Source organism: Rhinolophus sinicus, linkage group LG05 (assembly GCF_036562045.2).
Source record: "Rhinolophus sinicus isolate RSC01 linkage group LG05, ASM3656204v1, whole genome shotgun sequence".
In the NCBI taxonomy this organism is placed as follows: domain Eukaryota; kingdom Metazoa; phylum Chordata; class Mammalia; order Chiroptera; family Rhinolophidae; genus Rhinolophus; species Rhinolophus sinicus.
In genome coordinates, this window is record NC_133755.1 from 132,161,574 (window position 1) to 132,181,446 (window position 19,873).

Here is a 19,873-nt window from a genome sequence, read left to right on the forward strand (position 1 = left end):
AGGAGCCTTATTTAAATAAGATTTAAAAGAATCTCATTTGTTTAAAAGATATGCTTAATAAGAGCTTTTTTCACAGCTTTAATCACAATGAATAAACATGAAATTATTTGCATATAGCAAAATAAAAAGCAAAAAGTCCAACATTCGGATAACAACAGCTAACATCCCACATACCTCTTTTTAATTTTCTGCTTTGTTTTTAACAAAGCTTAGATTATATTGTATATAAGAACTTTATGTCATGCTTTTCGATGAAAGACATTTAAAGAAAATTAGATGCCTATGATGAGTTCAATATATTCCAATCAGCATCGCTTTCCGAAGTATGATCCTAGAACAGGTTAGGCATCCAGGAGAGTCTTATCTATATACACTCTCTTCTTAAGACTATAAATCTTTCTATTTTCAAGAACTGACACAGAAAGCTATAATTTTTTTACTTCATAACACTGGCCTGGATCCATGGATTAAACTTCATGAAATCTTCTGACCAAATGAAAAAGTAGTGAGTCAGACAGAAAACTGATTGTCCTCTTGGTTGTAACGATGATATTGTATAATTCACTATTACTTTCTTTTCTCAGTTTTCTAATTTAAAATGGAGCTAATTAATCTGGGTTTAGGGGGAGGAAAATGGGCAAGTGTAGAGATGAAACAAAATCAGCCATAAACTGAATTAAGTTGTTATAAGTGTCACAGTACATAAAGGTTCATCTTACTTTTCTCTCTCTTTTGTATATGTTGACTACTTCCCAAGATAAAAAGTTAAATTAAAATGAGCCTCATTATATCTGCCACTTTCTTCCCTCAGGCAAGAAAAAAGTTTTAAAGCCTACAAGAATAAATAAAATGACACGGGGTAAGCATGTAGTCCGTATGTACTTTCAAGTTTTAAACTTTTCTGTTGAATCTCTAATATAAAAGCACCTGTAAAGGGAATTCACAGGTGAGGAGAGGAAGTAATTCAAGTTTAAGATAGCAATATTTATTAATGATATAAAATATATACTTATTTTAATTGCTGTGAAAATGCAAAACATCTCACATCATAAAGAAGGTTAACTGTCTTGTGTGTAGCAAAAACACTATCATCACCTTTAGAGGAAAAACCTACTTAAAGACTTACAAATCTTTTCTTCATAGTCTCAATCTTGAAGTGAAATTATTAATTGTGAAACTGCATGAGGGCTTAAAAAATAAAATTCCAACCTAGTAGGAAATAATGTTAATATTCAAAATAGAGTCAAATAAAGAGTCAGCAAAGTAACTGTTGTTTTTTAAAAAAACATGGGGCCAGTTCCTACATATACACTTGGCTCATTCCTTTATATGTAAAGTTCACATACCTTCAGGATTATAAAGTCCACAACAATTATAAGGACCAGACAAAAGTCAATTATGAGACCAACTGAGTATAAGAGAGTAAAATTCATATTTCCCATATTTCTGTCCATTAAATAAGGAAGACATGGTATATACACACAATGGAATACTAATCTGCCATAAGAAAAGATGAAACATTGCCATTTGCAACAACATGGTTGAATCTTGAGATTATCATGCTAAGGAAAGTAAGTAAAACAGAAAGAGTCAAAACCCATGACTTCACTCATATGTGGGATATAAAACTGAAAGCAACAAAGGAACAAGACAAACAAAGAAACAAAAACACATAGCCACAGACAACAGTTTAGTGGTTAACAGAGGGTAAGGTGGGAGGGAAAGGTGGTAGAAGAAGGAAAAGGGGGTCAAATCTACGTATGGTGATAGGAGAACTGACTCTGGGTGGTGAACACACAATGCAATATATAGGTGATGTTTTATATAAATGTACACTTGAAACCTGTAATAATTTTACTAATCAAGATCACCCCAACAAATTTAATACAAAATAAAAAATATATTAAAAAAATAAGTATTTTACCAGAGACCTAAAAACTTAAATGATCCAGAGGTAAATTAACAGATTAAATTAGAAAATTAACTGGGGCAAGAACCTTAGCAACTGAAAAATTAACAAAGGATTCAACATTATAGTTCTGATTATTCTCTTTGACAATATAGTCATTATGTGCTTAAGATAAATAGTCCCATTAGGAAACATCAGTATACTCATTCCCCTTCTTGGCAGAACACCAAACAATATTAAAATATACCATTTTAAGCACACAGAACTGAGAAAAAGAATGTTAAATATGTGTCCGTTTCCTATAATGGTATTCATCTGAAAAAGCTTACCTTTAAGTCAGCCACTTCTTCATTATAATTATCTTGCTTGGTGACATTTGAAAAGGAGCGCAAGGCTCCTGTGAGCCGAGGTAAAGTCATCTATTACTCAATCAGTGATCCATACAATGAGAAACCTGAAACTGAAACAAAACAAGATAATATTTACATATTCGGAGGAGGCGGGAGTGGTAATCAAATTCAAAACACTGATCTGTACAAGAGAAAAAAGAAACCAATTAGTTAAAAAGCAATTGCTACCAATGTTGAAAAATTCTCCTGACACCTTTTCTACCCATGAAGTTTTTTTCATAACACACTGGCTGTGTTTGGAAAAAGAAAAAGGAAACGACAAAAAATACTTGTGCGTGGGTATTACTAAAACATTCCTTAAATGAGTTCTACAGATTTCTAAGTACAGGCCTCACATATTATGTTACTAATAACACAGAGAGAGGAAAGCACTTGCCCATCTTTTCTGTTTTAGGCTCACTGATTTCACCTCACATCCTTCTTGAAGTACCAAGCATGTTTCCACCTAAATGCAATTGGATTAGTGGTTCTTTCTGCTTGGATTGATCCTCTGATGTTCATGGCAGCTGACTGCTTGACACACAGGTCTTGGCACAAAGGGAAGCTCCTGAGAGGGGCTTTTCTTGACCACTCAATGTAAGACAGGCAGCTTCTCAGTTACCATCTATCAAAGCACAAAATTTCAATTCTCTTTATAGCATTAGTTAATATTTGACATTTACTTAGTTATTCACTTATTTATATGTTGTGTCACCCAACAAAGATAAGGTTCATAAGAACAACAAAAAAGACCTTTATTTCACTGATCTCCCCTAGCGAAAAGAACAGTACTGAAATATTTTTGGCACTCAATAATTATTTGTTAAATAGTAAAAGGGAGAAAACAAGATAATGGTAACAGGAAGACTGAAGAGAACAGGAGAGGAAAGAATTAAAGCAGCTGAGGGAAGGGAGAACTCTCAGGGAAAGAAGTCAGATGACCTGATCTCATCTCCTTGTTTACATGCTGATAACTAAACAACTAGCCTCTGGCAAACGGACTAATAATATTTACTCTGAGGGGAGTCCTTATCTATGGAAAACTCTTAGAGGTTATCCTGGTTTAAGACACTTACTTTAACAAAACTACAATTTACAGGTTTATAAGGCACAGCTCCCTGGAGAAAGTCGCATAAGCTATACAAGTCTCTAGGACAGTTCTCAAATAGGGATGATTTTACTCCCAAGGGACAGTTGGCAATATCTGGTGACATTATGAGTTGTCACAACTGTTGGTGGGGGTACTGCTGGCTTCTGGTGGGTATAGGAGGCTGCTAAACATCTTATAATGGAAAAGACAGCCTCCCCACAACAAATAATTATCTAGCCTAAAATGTGCAGTTTATGAAATTCCACTCTAGAGTTAAAAATAATCTAGAGATATTTTATAACCCAGGCACTTCCCACAGTGTGAAATGACCCACGAACCTCAATTAAGAGACCTCACTGACCACTGAGTCAAAGAGAGTGTGACCAACGTGGCAAGGAAAGAACTAGGAGGGCCATGTAGAATGTCTCAGACTATTCCCTGCTTCTGTTCTTCTTGATTACTTATATCCTTTAAGTTACTGCAAAGTTTAATACTTGGAAAAATTTCTGACTCCAAACATCAAAGACCAACATCAAAGTGAAAATCCAGTAATTGATCAATTGCTGATAGGTCACACCAACAACAATTCAGTAAACATATAAGGGACTTGAACAGTGAAATTAGTAAGTTTAGTTTAATGAGCATATACAGAAACCTGTACAACCTGTATTTAATAACTGGAAAATACACATTCTTCTCAAGTACATTAGCAATAGTTTAAAACCATCTATGTACATTAACAAGGCCATAAAGCAAATCTCAACAAATTCCAAAGAATAAGAAGCATATAGATTAGGGGTCAGCAAACTTTTCCTGTATATATATATATATATATATATATACATATATACACTGTATATATATATATATACACACACACACACACACACACACATATATTCTATATGTATATAATAGACATATATAATATATAATATTACATATACAATATATGTAATATATTATATATTACATATACGTAATATATTATAATTATATAATATACATTTTATTATATATATTACATATAGTATATAATACATATTACATATATAGTATATATAGTATATTATGTATAGTATATATAATACATACATATGTGTAATATATATAATATATAATTTATATATATTATATATATTATATTATATATATATAAGCGAGAGAGAGAGAGCGCGTGCGAGCAAGAAGAATTTTGGGTTTGACAGCCCACGGCGCAGTCTCCACCACATATTCTTTGCTTTACTATTATTTTTTAACGATACTTTAAAAGTTCAAAAATCATTCCAGGGCTCAGGGCTCAGTTTGCTGACCCCCAAGGAGGTCATATTTTCTGAGCAAAATCAAATTAGATTAGAAATCAGAAACAAGAAAGATAAATCAAAAAACAGATGACTACCTTGCAATTCAATAAGGAAATGATATCAGAATGGCTGGGGGGAAAAAAAACAGTTGAATTCTCTGTTGCACACTGAAGACTTTCAATCAGGAAAGTAGAATGATCCAGTTTAAATTTCAACTACCAATTGGGATTGAATCTTGGAGAACATTTCTGGAAATGAGATGATTCAGAGAATCATGTCTGGACTTTCCTAGATAACATACTTTCTGGAACATTTGCAAGAAGAAATCAAAGCAGGAATCAGTGGAGAGCACAGAAAAGAGATTCTCAAGTTTTAGTACGCATCAAAGTCAGCTGGAGGGGTTCTCAAGTTGCTGAGTCCCACCACCGCATTTTCTGATTCACCCCCAACTTTCTGATTCAGCAGATCAGATGGCAGGCACTGAGATGGGGCACTGTCAAGATCAGAATTCAGAAAACATCAGCGTTGTATATATAATCCACTATTATGCCACTTTAAAAGGGGGTGACATTCCATGGTAAGTCCTAGAGAAATTTTACCTTTTTTCCCCTACTTATATTGTACCTTATTGCTACCAACTGGTTAATGCTGTGGAGTCATATCACAGGCACACTTAATTATTTGAATCAAATACAACAGGCCAAATAAAAGGTATAGACAGACAAAAACAACACGAGCGATTCTGCCCCCTATTGCACACACTGAATACATGTTCCGAAGTAAATGGAGGATCAGCAACAAGAATATATTGTTCCCTTAGTCTGTTTCAATCACCACATGCATCTCAAACTGTGAACATATTGCTACATTGCATGACTCCAATGTTTAAAACTATGTTCCCTTTCTAAAAAAACATACAACATGGCAATCAAACACAAGCCAACTTTTTCACCTGGTTCATCTGAAGAAATTGTGATACGATCCAAGTCTGGAGGAAAAACATCGCTGCGTAGGACATACTGAGAGACACCATGGTGTGGCAACCTGGTGTCCTCCCGAGGGATGTTCAAGGGAAATTTTAATTATTCATTTTTTCCACCCAACAAGTTCACTTTAGATCCTAACTTATTCTTAAGCAAAAAGCAACTGCTCTTGAATAGTTTCCAATCAAATTAGGAAACACACTTGGAGCATGGAGAACAGAGAAAGCAAGGCAAACATAAATACACACATATATAATTTTTATATAAATCAAAATATATAATGGTTTATTAAAAATAAAATTTACATGAGGTTCTTATTCTCTAATTTAGCCCCCCAACTACTAGCTTAGTTATATTAACTCCACATTTCCCACTCAAATGAGCGGAATAAACCTAGACAGGCTCATAATCATAAACCAAAATGTCTTTGTATTACAGAAGAGCCCCACAGTTATATTAATTTTACTTTTAACAAAGGGTAAGGTAAGCAAAGCTTTTCCTTTAAATGCCCTTGGAAAACAAGTAGCTAAAATAACATATCAGCACCAGATGAGAACAAGAATAGTCAGAAAGAACATCCTACAAGGCTCATAAATTACTCTAGAGAACACATGGAGCAGACCCCTACATGCCGGGCAGTGTGTGTATTTTCTTTCTCCCCACACTGATCCAGTGGAACAGGTCCTGGCCCAGATTATCTGAGCAAGGAAAAACTCTCGTTTCACCCCAGTTTATGGGCCTCTGTAAAACAGACCCAAGAAATTTATGCCTGTCCCTTAATAAGCCTTGAAAAGATTAATCTGAATTGAAACCGTGCATTACTCCTCTCAAGAGGTGCCCCATACACCAAACAAAACTCTAGCAACGCTCTGGAACCAGCCTTAGCTGTTTAGAGAAAGGGTTTTCCTGACCTTGTACACTGGTTTCTCTGCACCACAATTACATGGAGCACCATTACATTCCTGAATATGAGCTCAGCAACTGGTGATCCTGTGAAATCTAAATCAAGGTTTTACACGCAAACAATTAGAATTATATACTCCAAATCCCAAAAACATATTTATCAAAAGGTATGATGCCCTTAATCTTCACTTATTATTGGTTTGTGCATAATAGGAGAAATTCTTCAAAAGTCCTACCATTGACACTATGTAAAAGAAGTTAGCTGGCACACTTAGGTAACAGCAGAAGACATCTACTTCTCTCTCTCAAGTAGAGAAAAACTAAACACTAAAATCAGGACTCAGTGAATTTATGTGCTAAGAAAGAAATATAAAAACAGATAATTCATTGGGCATTATGAATTAGAACAAATACATAGACAGTTAAGAATTCTATTGTGCTACAATGCCCTACATCATGCTTTACTTGATCTTTCTAAAAGTATGTACTGCCGTGACCATTATTTAACATTCTCATCTGAAGTGCTTGTTTCAATATTTATGAATAAAAACTTAACAACTTATAAAAGCAGGGTACTCTTTCCTTTATGGTAAGTTATATCACTCAGAAGTGTACCCTGACAAATATTGTCTACAAGAATGTTTTTTCTGTGCTTTGCTCTAAGCTAGGAACTGTCACTTCCGTATCAGACTCCATACTCTAGTACAGCTTCCTAAACTGAAAGATGTTTGAAAGGATTAGGCCCATATTGATCATTCTTTCTTCTATTCTAACTTTTAAGCGATTTTTCTCAGCAATAAATTATAGATGCTACAACTCAGAAGAAAAACAGGTGTTGTCAATGACACCTCCAACTTTTAAAACTGAATTACTGAAACACCATACTTCAAAATGCATCAAAACATTAGGAACATATTTTTGAAATTCACTTTCTCTGATGTTTTTAAAATTATAGCATATGTCCTTAAATTTTCAAATTGTAATGTAATCACTTCTCTAAGGATTGCTAGTTAATTTTTACAGTGAAGATATTAGAAAAATCATATTTGTTGACTTTTTAATAAAAATGAATCTGTATAGGCTGAACAATGATTTTTTCAATGTTTTATAAACTTTTCCATAAAATAACTATCACTAAATCTGGATGTTGCTTTTTGATCTTAAAAAGTACTTTTAAAAAAAATTATCTGTACTGCCTAATGTCAGTAACGTTATCCAATTTAAGCACTTTTTTGGACGTTAAGTGATTTCCAAATAGTTGAAGATATCTGTCATCCTACTGTAAGTCTTTTCTTCACCAAGTTAATCAGGCCCATTTCTTTCCATCACCCCCTCCTTATGCCTTGGTTTATATCCTGTCCCACAGAAATACATATGGAGAAACATGCATGAGAACTACATACACAAGCTTCAAGTAGGGAATTGAGGGAGAGAAGATAGAAGTACAAAAGAAAAAAAAAATAGCAATAGTTTTCAAAAGAGAAAGATCTAAAACAAATAGGCAAAAATTAATATTTGTTAAATCTGCACAATGTTTGTTCCGTTATTTTCTGAAATTTTCCACATTCTTGAAATATTCTATAATTAAAAGTTTTAATTAAGTTTTAAACACTACCTGAAAATTCTCAGGCTTATAAGAGACTGAACATCTGAACAGTGAACATGTGGGAGCTCTTTAACATTCCCATCCACAGTGTGTTTCTAGTCCATTTAACCCAAATCAGTTCTGCCATTCCAATCCAGTCTACCCTCCATCCTCCTTAGCATAAAAGATGGAAGCAGATTAGTTAAATAAACCTATTTTCTCTTTTTTAACGTCCTAGCACTTGCCCCAGGAAACAGACTGATGAATATAGCTTAAAAATTGTTTTTGCTAAACTTAATGTTTCTTCAAGAATATGCATCCCTGTTCTTACTCATTTTCTTTCATCTGTCCTTGGTTTGTGTACTCTCTCTGTGTTCAATTCATATCCTTTAAAAACATCCAGGCATACCATATCAGTTTCTTAAGATACCTCCTTCTTCTTCTTGATCATCAGAGTTGCGTGTGACAGACTATATTGTAAGGACTATGTTGTCAAAAGACCTAAACTCTGATAATTTACTTTGTGTTTATACTTTCAGATTAAGACTCATACAAACCTTTCCTCCAAATTACAGCTGCCAGATTTAACAGATACAAATATAGGATATAAAGTTAAATTTGAACCTCAGGTAAACAACAAATAACGTAGTATAATATGTCCCATTTAGTATTTGGGACATACTTGCATGGGACATACTTATACTAAAAAATTATTTGTTGTTTACCTAAAATTCAAGTTTAATTCTGCATCCGGTACTTTATTTGGTAACCCTAATCTGAACATTTAAAAATCTGTTTTCCTTCACTCTCTGGCAAATACTGTATCTTCTTAAATGAGGGGTAATAGTATGTAAGAGGTCTTCAATTTTTGAAATAGGTACCAACTTTTTAAAAGTTTAAATGGGAAAAATGAACACAAAATAAGATTAGACAAGTCTGGAGTGGTAACACACCTTAGTAGACCATTTGTAAGGGCAGCTTCAAAGAATTGAGAAACAGCAGGTTGATCAGGGTGAAAAAAAGGAAATTTCAAGATGGTAATTTAACCAAGGAATGCTGAAACCAAATTAATTCTCATAACCATCTGTAAAAGAAGGTATTAACTGAAGTGTTCTTCATCCCACTTTTAATTCAGTATGTTAAAAAATGTATATGCAGGTGGTAAAATGCTTTTATCCATTCATTAATTCATTCAAGAAAAATTTATTCAGTGGGGATACAGTGATAATGTTGCTGGAGTGAAACTGTACCCCCCCTCCGTATCAGTAACATTTTCGTCTCTACTGGATCATTTCCTAAGCCTAAAAATATGCTGTAGCAGCTCCCGTGTTGAAAAATCGCTGCTGAATCCACAGCCCTCTTCAAGTAACATCCCACCTCTGGGCTCCATATCTAGGAGGAAAATGCCAATCCAATCAGTCTTTTCTCTCCACTGTTCCACCAAAAGAGTTATTAAGATCACAAACAACCTCAACATAGTCAAATTCAATGTTACTTTCAGTACTTGTTTGATCCCTGTCAGGAGTTTTCCACCCAGCCTTTCTGGATACGGTTGCTTCACTTGGCATCTAAGACACGAACATGTCTTGGTTTTTCTCCTACATTACTAGCACTTTCCTCTCCAGTTGATTCCTCCTCATCCTTCTATCCTTTAAACATTGTTGTGCCCCTAAACTCAGTGCTCAAAACTTTTCTCTAGCTACACTCAGGTGATCCCTTTCTCAATAAATATTTGTATAATGGCTGGATAGATGTGTTGAAAGGAAAGAAAAAGGGAGGCCAAAGCTACCCCCCCCCACACACACACACACAAAGCAGTATTTCAGTGCCTGGATTCCCATATTTATTTTTTTAAAGCTTGTATCATCTTTATTTCAAGACTTCAAAAATATATTTTCACAGAAATTAGTCTATTTATTTATTTATGTATTTATTTCAGTCCTTAAAAAAAAGATGGTAATAGCCAGCTTAGATAATAGAGTTCACCAGATGGAGGAAAGAATCAGTGACATCGAAGATAGAAATCTGGAAATGACACAGATTAAACAAGAGAGAGACCTGAGAGTTAAAAGAAATGAAAGAACTCTATAAGAGCTTTCTGACTCCATCAGGGGCATACCAGAAGGAGAAGAAAGGGAGAAGGGAACACAGAGTATATTCAAACAAATAGTCAACGAGAACTTCCCAAACTTGTGGAAAGAACTGGATCCTCAAATCCAAGAAGCAAATTACCTCAATCCCACAGGCCTTCTCCAAGACACACTGTATTGAAGCTGTGAAAAATTAATGACAAAGAAAGAATGCTCAAGGCAGCCAGGGAAAAGAAGACAGTAACCTACAAAGGAAAGCCATTATATTATCATCAGATTTTTCAGCGGAAACTCTACAAACAAGTAGGGAGTGGCGTCAAATATTCAAACTAATGAAGAAGAGAAATTATGAGCCAAGAATATATCCAGCAAAGATATCCTTTAGATATGAAGGAGGAATAAAGACCTTTCCAGACATACAGAAGCTGAGGGAATTTTCTAACACACGTCCTGCACTACAAGAAATACTGAAGGAGGCTATTCGACCTGAAACAAAAAAGCAAAAGAATACAATACCATGAGTAGTATTATGAACAGACAGAAGCAGGATATGGCAACCCCTACACCAAATAGGACATTATACATTTAAACATAACATACAGGGTAAACAAGGAAAAAATAAATAAGTAAAAAAGAGAAAAAAGACAACTTGCTACTGCAGTGCAGAAATCAACTCACAGCATAAATAGGGATTAATTTGTGACAATAAAAACATAAAATGGGAGAGAGTAAAGGCCTGAACTGGCACAGGGAATGGATAAAGTAAGCATACTGAAGAAAATGGAATACTCTAAATACGAAACTTTATTTTACATAAACTTAATGGTAAACACTAAAAAAAAAAAAAATCCAGAACTGAAATATGTAACATAAAAAAAGAAAAAAATGGAGGAAAAAATCATAGAATATCACTGCACTGGAATAACAGACAGCAACAAAAAGGCAAAGAAACAATGGAGACACCATCCTGCCAGAAAGCTAGAGATATAATGATAGGAAATTCTCATATATCGATAATCACCCTAAATGTAAATGGACTGAACTCACCAATAAAAAGGCACAGAGTAGAAGAATGAATTAAAAAAACTAAACCCAACCATATGCTGCCTCCAAGAGATATATCTCAGCTACAAGGACAAATACAGACTCAAAGTGAAAGGGTGGAAACTGACACCCCAAGCAAATGGCATTCAGAGAAAAGTAGGTGTAGCCATACTGATATCAGATGAAACAGACTTCAGGATAAAAAAGGTAACAAGAGACAAAGATGGACATTTCATAATAATAATGGGGACTACACAACAAGAAGACGTAACAATCATCAATATTTATGCTCTCCATCAGGGAGCACCAAAATATACTAAGCAACTACTAACAGAACTAAAGGGAGAAATCGACCAAAACACAATTATAATAGGGAACCTAAAAACATCATTGACAGCTATGAATAGATCATTAAAACAGCAAATAATGAAATAGCAGCCCTAAATAACACATCATATGAAATGGACATAACTAACATTTATAGAGCACTTCATCCTACAACACCAGATTATACATTCTTTTCTAGCGTACATGAAACATATTCAAGGATAGTCCCATATATTGAGACATAAAACTAGCCTCAGCAAATTTAAGAAGATTGAAATAATCTCAAGCGTATTCTCTGATCACAAGGCTTTGAAATTGGATTATCAATTGCAAAAAGAAAGCAGGAAAAACCACAAATACGTGGAGTTTAAACAACATACTTTTAAAGAACACTGGGTCAAAGAAAAAATAAGAGGAGAGATAAAAAAAAAAAATACATAGAAACAAATGACGATGAAAAGACACCAAAATTTTGGGGATGGAGCACAAGCAGTTTTAAAAGGGAAATTTATATCATTACTGGCCTACCTCAAGAAAGAAGAAAAATCCCAGATCAATTACCTCAAGTTACACCTTAAGGAACTAGAATAAGAAGAACAAATGAAACCCAAAGTCAGCAGAAGGAAGGAAATAATAAAAATCAGAGCAGAACTAAATGAAATAGAGGACAAAAAGACAACACAAAAAATTAATGTGACAAGAGCTGGTTCTTTGAAAAGATGAATAAAATTGGCAACTCCTTGGCTAGACTCACTAAGATAAAAAGAGAAAAGACACAAATAAACAAATTAGAAAGAGGGGAAGTTACCGTGGATGCCACAGAAATACAAAGGATCATCCAAGAATACTATGAAGGATTATATGCCACCAAATTCAATAACCTAGAAAAAAAGGACACGTTCTTAGAAACATATAGCCTTCCTAGGCTGAACCATGAAGAATTGGAAAATCTAAACAGACCGATCACCAGTAAGGAAATTGAATCAGTCATTCAAAACCTTCCCAAAAGCAAAAGTCCGGGACCAGATGGCTTCATTAGTGAATTCTACCAAACATTCTAAGAGGATCTAATACCAATCCTACTCAAACTCTTCCAAAAAACTTAAAAAAATACAATAATCCCTAACTCATTTTATGAGGCCAACATTACCCTGACACCAAAACCTGGTAAGGATAACACAAAAAAAGAAAATTATAGACCAATATCTCTGATGAACACAGATGCAAACATCCTAAACAAAATTCTAGCAAATCAAATGCAACAATGCATTAAAAAGATTATACATCACAACCACGTGGGGTTCATCCCGGAAGCACAAGAATGGTTCAACATACGCAAATTGATCAATGTAATACACCAGATAAACAAAATAAAGGACAAAAATCAGATAATTATATCAATAGACACAGAAAAAGCATTTGACAAGATACAACACCCATTTATGATTAAAACACTTAATAAAATGGGTATAGAAGGAAAATACCTCAACATGATAAAGGCCATATATGACAAACCTTCAGCTACTATCATAATTAATGGTGAAAAACTGAAGCCCTTTGCTCTATGCTCAGGAACACGACAGGGCTGTCCCCTATCATCTCTGCTTTTCTACATAGCATTGGAAGTCCTAGCCAGAGCAATCAGGCAAGAGAAAAAAAGAAAAAGCATCCGAATTGGGAACAAAGAAGTTAAATTGTCACTTTTTGCGGATGACATGATGCTATATATAGCAAACCCTAAAGACTCCACCAAAACACTATTAGAAACAATCAACGAATACAGTCAAGTTGCCAGCTACAAAATCAATGTACAAAAGTCCATTGCATTCCTATATATTCACAATGAAATCTCAGAAAAAGAAAAAACAAAACAAAACACAATTCCTTTTGCAATTGCAACAAAAAGAATAAAATACCCAGAATAAACGTAATCAAAGATGTTAAAGACTTATATACTTAAAACTATAAGACACTTTTAAAAGAAACTGAAGAAGATACAAACAAATGGAAAGATATTCCATGTTCATGGATTGGAAGAATCAACACAGTCAAAATGGCCATATTACCCAAAGCAATACACAGATTTCATGCACTCCCCATCAAAATCCCAATGGCATTTTTTAAAGAAATAGAACAAAAAAATCATCAGATTCGTATGGAACCACAAAACACCCCGAAAAGCCAAAGCAATCCTAAGAAAAAAGAGAAAAAAGAACAATGCTGGAGGTATCACACTCCCTTACTTCAACTTGTAGTACAGAGCAACAATAATCAAAACAGTGGTACTGGCAGAAAAACAGACACCCAGACCAATGGACTAGAACTAAGAACCCAGAAATAAACCCACATAAATATGGACAAATAATTTTCAACAAAGAAGCCAAAAACATGCAATGGAGAAAAGACAGCCTCTTCAATAAATGATGCTGACAGAATTGGAAAGCCACGTGCAAAAGAATGAAACTAGACTGCTATCTGTCACCATGTACCAAAATTAACTAAAAATGGATCAAAGACCTAAACATAAGATCTGAAACAATAAAATGAATAAAAAATCACATAGGTACTAAACTTATGGATGTATATGGTTCAGAGAGCATTTTATGAATTTGATCAGAAAGGCAAGGGAAATAAAAGCTAAAATAAATAAATGGGACTATATCAAACTGAAAAGCTTCTGTACAGCAAAAGAAACCATCGACAAAACAAAGAAGCAACCGAGTGGGAAAATATTTTTGCAAATAGTGCCTCCGATAAGGGGTTAATATCCAAAATATATAAGGAACTCACACAACTCAACAACAACAACAACAAAAAACCAATCCAATTAAAAAATGGGCAGAGGACCTGAATAGACATTTCTCCAAAGACATATAAATGGCCAATAGACATATGAGAAAATGTTCAACATCACTAATCATCAGAGAAATGCAAATAAAAACCAAAATGAGATATCCCCTCACCCGTTAGAATGGCTATCAACAAGACAAATAGTAACAAGTGTTGGAGAGGCTGTGGAGAAAAAGGAAGCCTCATACACTGTTGGTGGGAATGCAGACTGGTGCAGCCGCTATGGAAGGCAGTGTGGAGGTTCCTCAAAAAATTAAGAATAGAATTACCATATGACCCAGCCATCCTTCTCCTGGGTATCTACCCAAAAAATCTGAAAACTTTTATTTGTAAAGATGTATGTGCTCCAATGTTTATTGCAGCTTTATTTACGGTGGTCAAGACATGGAAACAACCAAAGTGTCCTTCAATAGATGACTGGATAGAGAAGCTGTGGTATATATACACAATGGAATACTACTCTGACATAAGAAAAGGTGAAATAGTATCCTTTGTAACAACATGGATGAATCTTGAGATTATTGAGCAAAGTCAGACAGAAAAAGTTGAGAACCATTTGATTTCACTGATATGTGGTATATGAAACTGAAAACAACAAAAGAACAAGAAACAAAAACTCGTAGACACAGACAATAGTTTAGTCGTTACCAGAGGCTAAGGGAGGAGGAGGGTGGTAGATGAGGGTAAAGGGGATGCAATATATGGTGCTAGAAAGAAAACTGAGTCTGGTTGGTGAACACACAATGTGATATATAGGTGATGTATTACAGAATTGTACACTTGAAATCTATGTAACTTTACTAACAATTGTCAGCCCAATAAACTTTAATTAAAAAAAAAATAGAGATAAGACGTATTTTTACAAACTAAGAAGTTTATTCAAACACAGAAGAAATTAAAATATAGTGTGATTTATTCAATTCATATACCATTCTTCTCAAAGAACTCAAGAACTTATACATACAGAAAAGTAATTGCAAAAATAGTATTTGAGTAAGCTTTTTCAAAATCTCAAGTTAATAAAGCAGAAAGCAAAACAAAGATAAAAGAAAAGTCAATAGTTGCTAAAAAAAACTATGGTAGAAGTTGGCACATAAGGAAAATCATAATAGAAGAGTGTAGGAACAGCTGTCACTCATTTAACTGACATTTCTTAACTAGTATTTCTACTACATGCTAGATAGCAGGTGGGTGGCCATGGTGAGCAAAATTAATATGGTACCTGCCCTTGTGAAGTTCAGTCTGGTGGGTAAGACAAGTCAATTGAACAAGCAATGTCAATACAAAATAACACTTTTATAAAAGAGGGCAGTAAAGAGTGTGCTCAGAACACAGAAAGGAGGCTTGGAAGGGGAAACAGCTTTCTTAAATTGAGATTTCAAGGATGAAGAGCTGGTCAGGTAAAGAGGGCAATATATTCCAGCTAAGGCACAGGAACATTTCACATTCAAGGAACTGAAAACATGACTGTCGTGGAGTGTAGTGGTCAATGAATAATGAGACAAAAGATGGAGCTGAGAGATAGGTAAGAAACAGGTCATGAAGGGCCTTCTAAATCACATTGTTTAGAAATTATTCTAACAGTAAGAGAAATTTCCAATAGAGTTTTTGAATTGAGCTGTGTTTTAATAAAGATTACTATGAGTGCAGTGAAGGTAATGGGCCACAGGAAGACAAGACCCGGAAGAAAAGACCAGAAGGCTGTTGCAGCAATCCAGATCATAGAGGAAGATGATGGGTTCTGAAACTGAAGTGATGGTAGTGATTTAGAGAAAAGTGGATGAACTTTATAATTAAGCCAATTATGCAAAAGGAAAAAACTTACTCTTCTTAACTGGCAGAATACTGACATGTATACTACCTGTTTGACCAAAGGCAAAAAAATCAAGTCATCCATCAAGTAAAATGATCTGCTCCTCTTTCAATGCCAGTTACATATAAACACTGACAGTAACTTATTCTTGCAAAAAGCCCTGTTTTGGTCAACTGGAGCCATGGTACGAAGACAAACCCTAGTCAAGATTCTCTATTACAAAGGTGCTGGGCTTTAGAAAGTTCCATAAGCACAAACACTACCTTGAGTTCCTAGACATGAATGACGGAATGATAAAAGTAAATGGTGCAGCAGGGATGAAGAAGGCTAAACCATAAAAAATAAATTCATTCAAGTAAGATTATTTAGCCTACACTTAACTGGCATCTCTACGCAGACTTTTTCTAATGCAAGACTATTATTAAAACCATCCTTAAAAATAAAGATACATGAACAGGAACACAATCCAGAGTAGAACCAAAAGCTGAATTCTCAACTTTTGACAACACTTTGAAAATCAGAAAGATGATTTCAATCCATGAAAAATGAAGTCTGGTGACAGAAATACCGGCTATTCAATCTAACTTATGGAAAGAAATGACTACTAGTTTGAACCGCACATGTGATTCATTCACATCAAACTTTTGGCTACCGATAAAATTATGCGTCTTTTAAACCAAAGAATAGCAAAACACACGAACACACTGCATTCAATGAGTAAGTTAATTTATGATAAGAAGCCTATTTAAAAACAACTGCCCACGTACCCACAACTACCCAGCGAGCGTGAGCACCCATACACATGCACACACACAATTTCAAAATGACATTCTGGAGGACTCTTCGATCGCTAAATTCACTCACACTTCACCACGGTCAACTCCCTACCCAGTGTATTTACTTTTCAGTGTAGGGGTAAAAAATATAAGGAAGTACATTTCTCTCCCAAAGTCCACATGAAGAAAACGAAAAAGTTGCCATGGCTTTGGAACAGGAAAAAACAAAACAAAAACCCTACGGATTAAAACAAATTAACCACGCACAGATAAGAAAAATCACCCCATGTGGTCATCACGTTCTGGCCTAACACCTGGGCAATATGTAGCTCGGGTTCATTTTTCGATCCCCACCCCCACCTACAAATTCCCCGAATGGGACGATCCCGTCGGAGACCCGGGACACGCCTTCAGGCCCGGAGAGGGATGACAGCTCGGAGCTCGCCTCCGAGCCGATTGAGAATTCACTCGAGGGGCAACACCGGTCTCGTTGCCCACCCCGCAGTCCCCACCTCCCCGGGCCTCGGCGCCTCTGCCTCCCACCTCCACCTCCTCACCTCTACGCCCCGCTCTCGCTCTTCCCATCAGTCCGTCAACTCCTGCTCCGCTCCTCCCTCCCTTTCGGTTTTATTTTTACTTCCCACGCCAGGTGTGGAGTGGAGGGCAAGGCTGAAGATGCCAGCCGACACCACACCACTACGCCCTCGTCCGCACCCTTGCTCGGATCTCTCCGAGTCACACGACACCGAGCACGACCACCGCCTGACCTACGGACAGACCCACAGACCCGGCAAGGAGGGACCAGCAGGAGCGGGCGCGGGCCTACACGTCACCCGCCCGCAGCGGCGCAAACGTCGGCACGTCGGCTCCTCCGGTCCCAGCCCGCCCGCGTGCGCGCGCCGACGCCCCGCCTCCCGCCCACAGCGCTCCGGGTGGGACCCGGCCTGAGGCGAGGGCGCGTTCCCGGACGGCCAAGGGCGCGTGCGCGCGCGTTCCCGGGATTCCGTAGTCTGGTGTGTGCCCCTCTCGCCACGCCTGCGTCTTCCAGGTTGCTACCTGAGCGTTTTCACTGCCAATTACTTTAGCAGGCTGCATCTTCTCCCCGTTCTTCTCTGTAAGGTGAAGACTTGGGGGGAAATAATTCCTCTCAAAGGTAAAGGAGAGAAGAGCAGTGAGTATGAATTGAAGAACCAGGTAATTGCCAGCCATCGTCATCACCAGCCACTAGAGTTCCTTGCTTCCCTGGTGTCAAGTCCCTCTTTCCTTAAGCTTTTTAGACTCTCAGTTTAGTTCTCTTTAAGTTATCTCTGCTTGTCGGTCCGTTGGTCGGGCTACCACCTCCAAAAACAAAATGCCAGATGATTCCCTGGCTCAATTGAAAAGACAGGAAGACATTAAGAAAAATTAACTAACTTCAAGAACTGTGTGGTATATGTGTGTACAGTTCTAGACTAAAAACCAGGCATGCAAAAATGGCATGAGTTAATAATGTGTTGTAACTCCCTTTTTCTCTCCCATCCTCCCTTCTCATAATTTTGACAATTATGACAGTATCTTAAGGCCTAGAAAAACTGAGTTTTTTAAAGGCAACCAATAGCGATCAGTTGTCCTCTTCACTAGCCAAACCATATCTGAAGTTATGTGTTCAGTTCTAGATTGAGGACTTGAAGAAGACCGCAAAGAAGTTGGAATTATTTCAGAGAAGAGCAAAATGGTGAAGAGAACTCAAAAGCATGACAAATGAAAAAGTAGTGATTGAACTTGGAAGGATGTTCATAGAAGAGAGAAAGCTACTGTGACCATTTCCAATAGGTAAAGACTCATTATGTGACATAGATTTGTTTCATGTGGTCTCAAGAGAGGCAAACTTGAGAGAAACAGATTTCAGATCCTGGAAAGAAGATCCCCTTCTAGCACTAGCTAGAGAAGTTGTCTGCCTTAAGATGCATGGATGTCTTGACCACTGGATTTAACTTTAAGTAGATTCTAAAGGCTTACTCAAAAGGGACTAAGTGCAGGGAAGCCACGTATCAAGAGAAGAATTGGTTGATGGTTTGTTGAAGTTACTTGCAATCCTAAAATTCAATTGTCCATGGACCCAGCCTTAAAAGAATTTACAGTTTAGTTTATGAGACAAGACAAATGCATCAAAAGGTAAATAATAAGTGTGATGATGCCATGTGATGATGAGAGGTACTAACAATACGTGCAATGAATTCACATGACACATTGTTCTCAGTACAGTTCCAGAGGCTTAAGGGAGAAGAAGAAATGAAAATAGACTGTGCCTAAAACTGCCGTTTCCAGAAGGGTAGCCACTAGCCAAATGTGGCTATTTACATTTGAAATGTGGCTGATCTAAATTGAGACATGCAATAAGTACAAAGTACACACCAGATTTTGAAGACTTAGTATCAAAAAAAAAAAAAAAAAAAAAAGGTCGGGGGGACCGTGCTCGTGGCTCAGGCGGTTGGAGCTCCATGCTCCTAACTCCGAAGTCTGCTGGTGCGATTCCCACATGGGCCAATGGGCTCTCCCACAAGGTTGTCAGTTCAACTCCTCGAGTCCCGCAAGGGATGGTGGGCAGTGCCCCCTGCAACTAAGATTGAACGTGGCGCCTTGAGCTGAGCTGCCACTGAGCTCCCAGATGGCTCAGTTGGTTGGAGCGTGTCCAATCAACCACAAGATTGCCAGTGGGACTCCCACAAGGGATGGTGGGCTTCGCTCCCTGCAACTAGCAATGGCAACTGGACCTGGAGCTGAGCTGCGCCCTCCCCAACTAAGACTGAAAGGACAACAACTTGACTTGG

At 36.6% G+C, this 19,873-nt stretch overlaps 1 protein-coding gene across 2 annotated transcripts in view; it reads right to left on the reverse strand.

Moving 5' to 3' along the window:
- Positions 1-17,971, reverse strand: part of ASCC3 (activating signal cointegrator 1 complex subunit 3) — a 300,957-nt gene extending 282,986 nt beyond the window's left edge. For both annotated transcript variants that reach the window (XM_019738872.2, XM_074333336.1), the window contains exons 1-2: positions 17,621-17,971; positions 2,239-2,369 (exon numbers count right to left, since the gene is read on the reverse strand). In XM_019738872.2, the coding sequence (XP_019594431.2) occupies positions 2,239-2,328 (90 nt within the window). In that variant the 5' untranslated portion in view covers positions 2,329-2,369; positions 17,621-17,971. The remainder of the gene's footprint in view (positions 1-2,238; positions 2,370-17,620) is intronic.
- Between the last annotated feature and the right edge of the window lie 1,902 nt (positions 17,972-19,873).